Source organism: Orbicella faveolata, unplaced genomic scaffold (genome assembly GCF_042242905.1).
Source record: "Orbicella faveolata isolate gen_17 unplaced genomic scaffold, um_ofav_v1 contig_35, whole genome shotgun sequence".
Taxonomy (NCBI): Eukaryota; Metazoa; Cnidaria; class Anthozoa; order Scleractinia; family Merulinidae; genus Orbicella; species Orbicella faveolata.
The window spans coordinates 28,207,289-28,218,440 of record NW_028301564.1 but is presented as its reverse complement, the minus strand read 5'-3'; the positions used below and the strand labels follow the sequence as shown (position 1 = coordinate 28,218,440).

The window sequence follows — 11,152 nt, the reverse complement described above, 5'->3', positions numbered from 1 at the left end:
TTAGTGCTTATGACTTCAACTGAATGATGAAATTTATGATATTGTCATTGACCATGTGCAATACATGTAAATAATGATAATCTGTTTGAATGAGTTTTGGTCAGATGGTGTTATTATAGTGTGCCATGGATTATCATGATGTCAAACAATTATCCTTCAAAATACTTGTATCTTGTACATCTTGTATCTTTACATTTCAGGTAAGTGATACTAACCTGATAGTTGAGTTAAGTCATGGATTGCTGTTGTCATCCTGTTACAAACTGTTTTATTCACTGTAACTTCACCATAGCAATTTATTTTTACCACCCCAAATGATGTTTGTATTTCTGCAATGGACGTTTGCTTGCTTTTTGGGTACTGCAGGTCTATTCCACAAGCCTCTTCTAGAAATGTAAGTCTTTAGAACAGCAATTGGAAATGGTTCTGAACTTTTTGGAGGCCTTCACTACTGCAGTGTTGCTGCTTTAAGTTCTTGTGTAGTCTTAAAATTGATAAATTGCAAGATCTAAATAAAAAATTAAAAAAAAAAAAAAAAGAAATAAGCATATTAGTGATGAGTTTGTGTGTATCCAGATACTGAAAATGGATGTCCAAAAAGCATATCCCCCGACTAATGAAAAATGGAGTAGGTGAATTTTTAGTGACATTTTTCATGAAGTGGGTGCCCATAGGGTTCCTGGACACCCCTCTAACTGAATCCTCAGTGTGGAGACAACAATGCAGTACTACTGAATTTCAATAAGTATATGTGAAACTGACATTAATTTTAGACAATATTATTGGTGCAATTTTATGGGTTTGGTCTTAGGAAAAATAAGTTTGTCAAGTAGCATAAAGTTCTTGTTTTGCTGTCTTTAAAATTATTATTTTTCTTTAAATTCGTTTGGCAATTAATTTTTCAAAATAATATTTCCCAACTTTTGCTACCTTTTTCTTTTCAAAATATACCAATTTTAGACTGAACCGCCTGAGGTGGCTTTTTGTAGGTACCTTTTGAAGTTTGTCATCTGAGGTCTGTTTATTTCCATCTTAGTGGAGAACCATACATGCATAAGACTTGGATCATTTAACACGAAATATAATTAAATTTAAAATGAATTTTTTTTGGTATCATGTCTATTTTGCCGCAAATTTTACAAAATTTGATACCAACAAGTTGTTTATTGTTGCAACAAAAATCTTTGAAAGAGTATGCTTTCCTTTTCCTTAATTTCATTTAATTTGCTGGTAAGGAGATTCCGAAAATCCTGCAGCAATCCAAGGCAGTGCGAACCTGCGTGTCAATTATAATTAACCGATGTCTAATTAACTGACCTGCCAGTAGCTCTAACACCGGCGGCTTCTAGTCAGGATGCGAGGTAAACCTTGTTTCTTCGTCCACTCTGGTACAGCATTTGTAGCTCCACCTTGCACCTGGCTTGTACCTATGACATGTTGCTCCTATGGCATCCAGGGCTGCAAAAAGTTTCGCAGGAATCCGCTGTTTCCTGACGCCTTGCGAATGGTTTTCTCTAGGAACCGAACATCTGTTGTTGCTCGTCCGTATTTCGTCCCAGTGAACACGGCAAACTGTTGAGCCCACTTGAGTTCGGTAGCTCTGGTTAAATCTTCAGACAGAAAATATTTTTTGCCGGCACATTTACGGCTGCTTTTGTTGGCTTTCTCACATTTTTCTGCGAAGGAACCGCACAACCAAACCAACGCTACAAGGAGAACTACTCAAAAAAAAAAATTGCTCTTGTCGAGCGCGAACGCGCCCGAAATTCTCTCATATTTTGTTGTTGGTGCAAACACCAAACCCCTGGGTGCAAGCGCTTGAAACTTAAATGAAAAATAAACTTTTCAACGAGACAAACCTTTTCCCTACTTTCTTTTGCTAACTCTTACTTTTGTTTTCAAACTTCGCGGTACGGGATTTTATCTTGTTTACATTGGATTTTAATACGTAACCGGAAATGCGTAATTTACCGGAAGCTCAAATTTGTGCTCATGCGCAGTGCGTTTTACCGCGGTGTTTAAGGACGGGTGCTCGTCGGAAATTTTGAAAAGAACCCCTAAGAAGTACCAAGGGCATGGTTTAAAATGTTTTTTTCTCTTTTACCCGTAAGAGTTACCAATTCTAAAACAACACTTTATCTTCTGTCATTTTATTTTAGCTCAATACCCTAAGAGGAACTGTAAAAGCTCCTGTCGTAGACCTTTTGGGCCTGAACACCCTAAGACGTATCAAAACCGTGTTTTTAACCCCTGGTCTATCTGCGTTTGATAGTAGTTGCTCTTAATACCAGTGGCTTTTACCTCTTCACCAGTTTCTAAGTATCTTTTGTTCTGTGACATGAACAAATGGAGCTATATAGCACTGAAGAGATAATACAAAAACTGTTTTCAAGGGTGCCTAACGGTCTACTTAATGGACCCATCATACGTTCGATAGTTTGCACCCGGCAACAGGTGATTGAAATGTGTTTTACATCAAACAAGTCAAACCTCTTGCCCACCTATCCAGGCTTGACCATTTCTGCACTTGTACCGTAATAAAGTGAACAATGTCAACTGACTTGGAAATCAGCCTTAACGTATAACAAAGCAATCACCAAGATCTTTGTCCGACAGTGATATCTAGGAACATTAATTGTACAACTGAGACTCAGATCATCTAGAAAAGCTTTTGAGTATCATTAATTTTGATTTGAGAATTTGGCGGTCTCCCCTAACTTAATTATTATCTATTTAGCCATGTTTGCAGCCTTAAGGATCCTTTCAGAAGAGTTTCAAGTCATAGCCATAATGGTAAAGAAACTCACATATAATTCACAAGCAGCTTAAAGAAATATCAATAATTATATGTTCCAATGCACTATAAAAGGGGACGTGACCAGTAGTCTAGTAAATATTGTTAAACAAGTTGTTTCGGAGCGCGTTTTCTGTATTTAGTTCAATACTCAAGCATGATTTCCTGTTTTATTATTAAAAGACACAAAAACGCATTTCACTGAAACATATATGGGAATATAGCCCCCATGTGAGAATTTAATAAAAGTACCATGATAATTATTATCAAATGAGTTGCATGATCTGGTATGAGTGTTTAACCTGTTTTAAACAATTCATTGCATGTCTTATGATACTTAACTTTAACATTGAGGTATAATTTATACGTTGAGGTGTTTAGTATGTGCTGGTCGACGTCCATCTCCTTGTACAACAACCGTGAAGTTTCTTCACGCTATTTACCGACGTGCCCTCAGAGGAAGCAATACAGATACTCGCCGATATAGCGTTTGTGGATAACTGGTTCAATGAAACACACCACTTGAACCTCAGCAGAATGGGCTTTGCAGATCTTCTCAAAGCATCCACCAAAGACCAACTGTTTAGTTCAATGGACAACTTTATGGACAGACCAATGGCATCGCCATGGGCTCTCCACTCGGGCCACTGCTCGCTAATGTCCTCATGGGATCCATGGAAGAAACTCTGGTTCATGAAGGCAAAATGCCTTCATTTTACAAGAGATGTGTTGACGACACTTTAACTATAATGCCTGACACAGCATCAGCAGCTACCTTTCTTTCGGTCCAGGCTGAATATTCTTATTTTTCTACCTATTTTAGACTGAAACTTTTCTTCTGAATGTTCTTAGATTATAGCGTATAATGTCTTGCAGAAATGAATTTAGCATCCAACATACGGCTAACCTTGTTTTTGTTGTCTCTTGGCTAGTTCTGCGCGCTTTTTAGACGGAAAGGAAGAATTTTATACGCTTTAGTTCAAAAGATAAAATTTCATTGTACGCAAATTTTCAACACACATAATTCTATTCTTTTCAAAATCTCAGCCTCGGGTTAATTCTTAAAATCTTCTTAAAATTTCGCAAACTTCAGCCTCGATATTCTTACAAAAAATAGAGAGAGTATGGAAGATTGCTGTCAGCTGTCCAAACGAGTAGTTCATCTCCACCTCTTTCGACATATATGTTTTTCAAAATTGAATGCATGGAGATCAAAGTCTATATATTGCTGGCAGAAGACACTGAAAACGTTCTACTCCCGAATAAAAACGAAAAGAACATACAAATATAAAACCCCTCTTAAAATCAAGCCCACCAACTGTAAATATTTGGAACTGTAAATATTTTTATTTGCAACAAAAAACTCACAAATGCTCATAACTACTCGCGCTCAAATTATTGACTACAGGTAAATGTCGGAACCGCTTTGAAAACAACGCCTTTCAAAACAATTGTGAGAGAATGTGATTATAATTCAACACCTATTATGAGCACGGTTCTTAATTAAACAAAAAGTAATATTTAATGTTTTGTGTACGTCGTCAGTATCGATACAGTTCTTTCACACAAGATAATACATGTTGGCATATAGCTTTTGGTGTTTAAAAGCGCAACCTCTTAGTTCGCCGGTAAGGCTGTGTTTTTAAACATAGCCTTAAATAAATCAATTTATTATGAGAACTTTACAGATAACACTGACTAAGCAGTCGGTCTCAGCTTTTAACAAAAACGGTCGACACTAATCAAAACAAGTACAAGTAGGTATTTTTACCGTGCTTTTCATAGCGGCGCCCGTAATTTTCAAATATTTAGAATAGTCAGAAGGGATATATTTTTTCGTAAATTGACCGACATTCTCTGACTACATTTGAAGAGTTATAGATGTTGTCAGAGAAGCAAACATGACCAAATATCATAAACGTGGCAAACTGAATAAGAGACAGCCTTTTATTTGCCCGTAAAGTTTACTAGAGTATTCAAAAGAACAGAAAGAGCAATATTTTGAATAATGTAAAGAGGTACGTAGCACACATTGGACATTGAGCCAAATTCGGCCTCACTCACTGAGCCGGTCTATCTGCGTTTGATAGTAGTTGCTCTTAATACCAGTGGCTTTTACTTCTTCACCAGTTTCTAAGTATCTTTTGTTCTGTGACATGAACAAACGGAGTTATATAGCACTAAAGCGATAATACAAAAATTGTTTTTGAGGTCGCCTAACGGTCTACTTAATCGACCCATCATGCGTTCGATAGTTTGCACCCGGCAACAGGTGCGTTGAAATGTGCTTTACATCAAACAATTGAAACCTCTTGCCCACCTATCCGGGCTTGGCCATTTCTGTACTTGTACCGTAATAAAGTGAACAATATCAACTGACTTGGAAATCAGTCTTAACGTATAACAAAGAAATTACCAAGACCTTTGTCCGATAGTGATATCTAGGAACATTGTACAACCGAGACTCAGATCATCTAGAAAAGCTTTTGAGTATCATTAGTTTTGATTTGAGAATTTGGCGGTCTCCCCTAACTTAATTATTATCTATTTAGCCATGTTTGCAGCCTTAAGGATCCTTTCAGAAGAGTTTCAAGTCATAGCCATAATGGTAAAGAAACTCACATATAATTCACAAGCTTAAAGAAATATCAATAATTGTATGTTCCAATGCACTATAAAAGGGGACGTGACCAGTAGTCTAGTAAATATTGTTAAACAAGTTGTTTCGGAGCGCGTTTTCTGTATTTAGTTCAATACTCAAGCATGATTTCCTGTTTTATTATTAAAAGACACAAAAACGCATTTCACTGAAACATATATGGGTATATAGCCCCCATGTGAGAATTTAATAAAAGTACCATGATAATCATTATCAAATGAGTTGTATGATCTGGTATGAGTGTTTAACCTGTTTTAAACAATTCATTGCATGTCTTATGATACTTAACTTTAACATTGAGGTATAATTTATACGTTGAGGTGTTTAGTATGTGCTGGTCGACGTCCATCTCCTTGTACAACAACCGTGAAGTTTCTTCACGCTTTTTACCGACGTGCCCTCAGAGGAAGCAATACAGATACTCGCCGATATAGCGTTTGTGGATAACTGGTTCAATGAAACACACCACTTGAACCTCAGCAGAATGGGCTTTGCAGATCTTCTCAAAGCATCCACCAAAGACCAACTGTTTAGTTCAATGGACAACTTTGTGGACAGACCAATGGCGTCCCCATGGTCTCTCCACTCGGGCCACTGCTCGCTAATGTCCTCATGGAATCCATGGAAGAAACTCTGGTTCATGAAGGCAAAATGCCTTCATTTTACGAGATATACGTTGACGAAACTTTAACTATAATGCCTGACACAGCATCAGCAGCTACCTTCCTTTCGGTCCAGGCTGAATACTATTATTTTTTTACCCATTTTAGACTGAAGATTTTCTTGTAAATATTCTTAGATTATAGCGTATAATCTCTTGCAGAATTGAATTTAGCATCGAACATACGGCTAGCGCTGTTTTTGTTGTCTCTTGGCTAGTTCTGCGCGCTTTTTAGACGGAAAGGAAGAATTTTATACGCTTCAGTTCAAAAGATAAAATTTCATTGTACGTAAATTTTCAACACACATAATTCTATTCTTTTCAAAATCTCAGCCTCGGGTTAATTCTTAAAATCTTCTTAAAATTTCGCAAACTTCAGCCTCGATATTTTAACACAAAATAAAGAGGGTATGGAAGATTGCTGTCGGCTATCCAAACGAGTAGTTCATCTCCACCTCTTTCGACATATATGTTTTTCAAATTTAAATGCATGGAGATCAAAGTCTATATATTGCTGGCAGAAGACACTGAAAACGTTCTACTCCCGAATAAAAACGAAAAGAACATACAAATATAAAACCCCTCTTAAAATCAAGTCCACCAGCTGTAAATATTTGGAACTGTAAATATTTTTATTTGCAACAAAAAACTCACAAATGCTCATAACTACTCAAAACAAAGATAGCTTTGGCGCTCAAATTATTGACTACAGGTAAATGTCGGAACCGCTTTGAAAACAACGCCTTTCAAAACAATTGTGAGAGAATGTGATTAATTAAACAAAAAGTAATATTTAATGTTTTGTGTACGTCGTCAGTATCGATACAGTTCTTTCACACAAGATAATACATGTTGGCATATAGCTTTTGGTGTTTAAAAGCACAACCTCTTAGTTCGCCGGTAAGGCTGTGTTTTTAAACATAGCCTTAAATAAATCAATTTATTATGAGAACTTTACAGGTAACACTGACTAAGCAGTCGGTCTCAGTTTTTAACAAAAACGGTCGACACTAATCAAAACAAGTACAAGTAGGTATTTTTACCGTGCTTTTCATAGCGGCGCCCGTAATTTTCAAATATTTAGAATAGTCAGAAGGAATATATTTTTTTGTAAATTGACCGACATTCTCTGACAACATTTGAAGAGTTATAAATGTTGTCAGAGACGCAAACATGACCAAGTATCATAAACGTGGCAAACTGAATAAGACAAAAAAAACTATTGAAACTAATAAGGTAAAAAGGCCCTCCACGCAAAAATTATTAAAAAATTACAATGTCGGAAACCTTTCAACGAGTTTTGAAAGCATTGTTAAGAAGGTTGTTTACAAAACAATTATCGGCAGCTGTTTCATAATTAGTACGAGTAAAAATATTGTCAATAAGATTATAGCACCAGAAACCTTCTAGAACAAAGATATAACTATCAAACCAAAACCAGAGAGGTATTATTTATCACATGATCCAAAGGCGACAGCTTACTCTAGGAATTCGGCCTTTAACGACAGTTCTCGTGATTTTCAGTTGCTCCGAATTATTTTTCCTTACATTGATGTTCGTCCCCGGAGAAAGAATCCATGGCCGCACCCAAGACTTTAAAGCAGACTGATTAAAAAGACTTTTTCTCGGGTTTGCAAGGAAGTTTATCCAAATGGGCATTACAGCTTACTTCACCTGTATCATTAAGAATATATTTATACCGAGAACCCATCGGATATCCTTGTGAGAAAGAGAGCCGGCGACTTGCATTTTTAATAAAAAGTAAAATTATTGTCCTTTACCAATAAGTCTTAGGTAACGTAACGGGAATTCCACCACTAACAACTGGGGAATCCAAATGGATGGGTTTTACGTCTAGCATTTGTGCAATCTATTTATCCAGTGTGAAATCTTTGTTACATTTAAGCTTACAGAACTAAGTCTTTTTTGTCAAGCAAAAATATATAAGAAGAGAACTAAAATAAGGACGCAGGAATTTAAAAATATTTAAGCTGTTTAGAGATGAAACTTAAATTATTCATTTGGCCTTGGGGGAGATTCGAAATTAAAAGCATCCCCTGCAGAGAAAGATTAGAAAATAAACAGCTAAAAACGCACACCGCCGGACGGTTAATAATTTTGTAGTCAATGTAACCAGATCAACATGTAGGAATGTTTTTCACGTGTATGTTGTTCATATTCTAAAAGGCAACCGCTTCTCAAAAACGCATAAATTATGCGGCCTATGGGGAATAAATAAGAGTGCGTCTTGCAGTCTTCATCAGTACTTGAAGAGAGTATTTGATATTGCGGATTCATCCACCGTCTCAAGTTCCAATTTTCAAGCTAAGGTAGGACATGCTTCAGTATTTTGAGTTAAACAGAGGCCTTTGAAAGTAGGCTGACTTGCTGAATAAGCTTTGGGTTAGGTCGTTGAGGGTTAAGGCAGCTACGTTACGGTTGCGCACCTTGAAAATGTTCGCCTAAATTTTTTCAATTTTGTCGTTTGTAATCCTTGTTAATCTGCTCCACCCTTAAAGGTCGGGAATTTTCGTCGGAACATTTGAATTAAACCCTAGAAGAGACCAATTCGGGCATGGCTCGAGGTTTATTTGACCCCTAAAAGATAACTCGTTTCTATCATTTCTTCGAGTGCAACCCTACAAGATAACTTGACGAAGGAAATGGCGTCATTTCATCCTCAATTGCCTCGAGTGAGACCAAAATCCGTTATTTACATCCCTGAGCGAGGCGAAGAGTGTTCTCGACCTTCACATATGGGTGTGTCCCTCAGGATTTCTTCTGTGGTAATAACTAACAAAACTGTGTTATTACCTTGTCTGCAATTGCAGTTCAAATTAAACATGGCTGTTAAGTTTCATCTGTGCCTGTTGCTGATTTTCTTGGTGGGGATGGGTGCGCATGTTGCATTCGCAGGTAAGCACAGCTTCTACTCAGTACTTAGTAAAGAAAGTATAGCACATCTTTGTGTAGAATGCCGTTAACCATAATACTAGTCAACTGCTCGGAGCATGTGATTTTACGCACAGTTTCAGCTGAGCACAATTAAGACGGCATCTATATTGCGAGTAAGCCAATTATTATTCGATATGTTTACGTCTAGTAAACAGAAAGTGGTTATGGTTGCAAATCCCGTTAATTTTTGTTGAACCACTCGATTTTTTAACTATTTTTGGAAACGCAACAGGATGCAATGGCCATATCTTCACTAGATACTATTATTTTTTTATATTAACGATAAATTCTCTTTCACAGATAGACCATCTTGCGACTTCCCAAATGGAGCGTGTTTCTATTATGGTGACGAATGCCCAAACGATATGATTGAATGTGGAGCATATTACCAATGTTCGCAGGATACAAACAGATGCTGCTGTTATAAATGAGTAAGCACTGTGTAGCATACTGATAAGAACAAAGCTCTTTAGACGAGGATGATGACTTTTCAGTCAAGAGGAACATCTAATCTATGCCTTTACTTCTGAACTTTCAGCTGAGCTATTACATGAGCCCTACCGAGTGCGGGATACGATCGAGAAAGGAGGAAGAGGGCGAAATCCGCTTCCTTTGTAACTTGGAGAACATTTAAATAATACTACTGAAACTTAGGGGGTATATCATACGCCTAAAATGTTCCCTTTCTGTTTGATATTCAAACAGCCGCCATCTTAGATTCGCCATCTTAAATTTGATAGTGATTTTTCAAAACGAACCATAAAACCATCAAAATTGACTCAAGCCAATAAAAATCAAACAGACAATGAGAAAAAAGTCCTAAATACACAAAATGAAATTACAAGGAAGATAAATGTTGTTAACAAAAATTTCAAATTTGAAAGAACGTGTCTTTCAAAATAGAGTTGCCATGACAACATCTTGCTCTGAGTTCAGTGAAATACCATGACAAATTCTAGCAGTCAGTTGCTGTCCCGCGAACATACAGCTCTTGATAAGACACTGCATAAGAGTTTTCTCAAAAAACCGATATACGCTAGTTTACACTTGCATTGGACGAGGGAAAATGATTTCAGTCTTTCACTTGTATTGGACCATCTAAACTGATATATTGGGGAGATTCGGGGGTATATTGCGGCAAAGATCTCACTCGCTAGCACTTTCGTAGTTACAATATCTTCTTGCAATAATACTAGTATTTGTTCATTTACAAACAAAAATAAACGATAAAAACCGACGTTTCTGTATCACCAAGACGCCATTTTCAAGGTTTTTGTAGAAATATTCTGCGGTCCTTTAATAAAAACAATCCCTTAATTTGCATTACAAAAGGAAAGTTGAATTATATGAGATTCGTATAAATATTCTCGCGCGAGTGGAGTGATTGCACGTGTAGACTTGGTTTTAAACGTCTGATGTAAAACATATTGGTTCAATAAACGATCAAACTATATAGAAACTCGAACGAAAACGAGATCTTAGGTTCCCACCACACAAACCCATTTTCGAACAAAAACGCATACTTTTTGATGCGTTTTTGCTTATCGTGCAAACTAAAACGACCGAAAACGCAGATAAAAATGGAAGCTTTCGAATACGGTTTTAAGAGTAGAGCCTTGTTTTACGCATTGTTTTGAAAACGATCCGTTTCTAGTGTGGTAGGTAAAAATGTTATTGTTGTATGTTACATATTTCACTGAAAAGCCCCTTGGGGACGTTGAATAAATGTATGCGTGTATGCGTGCCTGCGTGTATGTATGTATGTAAAAACGGAGGCTTTCGAAAACAATTCCGACAAAAGCGTCTTATACTGTCGCTTCCTTCAGCGTTTCTGGTCGTTTTAGTGTGGACGACAGGCGAAAACGCATCAAAAGATTTGAGTTTTCGTTCGAAACCGAATTAGCGTGGACAGGGGAAAACACAACGAAAATGCTAGCGTGGTCGAAAATATTTTGCTTCGTTTTCGTTGAGACGAAAACGGTTACTTTTAAAAACGCATTAGTGCGACACAAGTTAAAGCACATCGTTCTCTGACACGTTTTACACAACTCAACGACGAGTGCGGGCTCACGTAACATTCTGG

General features: G+C 37.0%; 1 protein-coding gene across 1 annotated transcript; it reads left to right on the top strand.

Annotated features, from left to right (window-relative positions):
• Positions 1-8,349: 8,349 nt before the first annotated feature.
• LOC149104114 (small cysteine-rich protein 5-like) lies at positions 8,350-9,530 on the top strand. The gene is made up of 3 exons (XM_089273071.1): positions 8,350-8,444; positions 8,946-9,030; positions 9,370-9,530. The coding sequence occupies exons 2-3, from the start codon at positions 8,958-8,960 to the stop codon at positions 9,498-9,500; spliced, it is 204 nt and encodes a 67-aa protein (XP_089129197.1). The 5' UTR covers positions 8,350-8,444; positions 8,946-8,957; the 3' UTR covers positions 9,501-9,530.
• The last annotated feature ends 1,622 nt before the right edge of the window (positions 9,531-11,152 follow it).

Coding starts and splice junctions, on each gene's coding strand:
- LOC149104114 (XM_089273071.1), top strand. CDS start 8,958: ATGGCTGTTAAGTTTCATCTGTGCCTGTTGCTGATTTTCTTGGTGGGG. Junction 9,031..9,369: donor TGCGCATGTTGCATTCGCAG/GTAAGCACAGCT, acceptor TCTCTTTCACAG/ATAGACCATCTTGCGACTTC.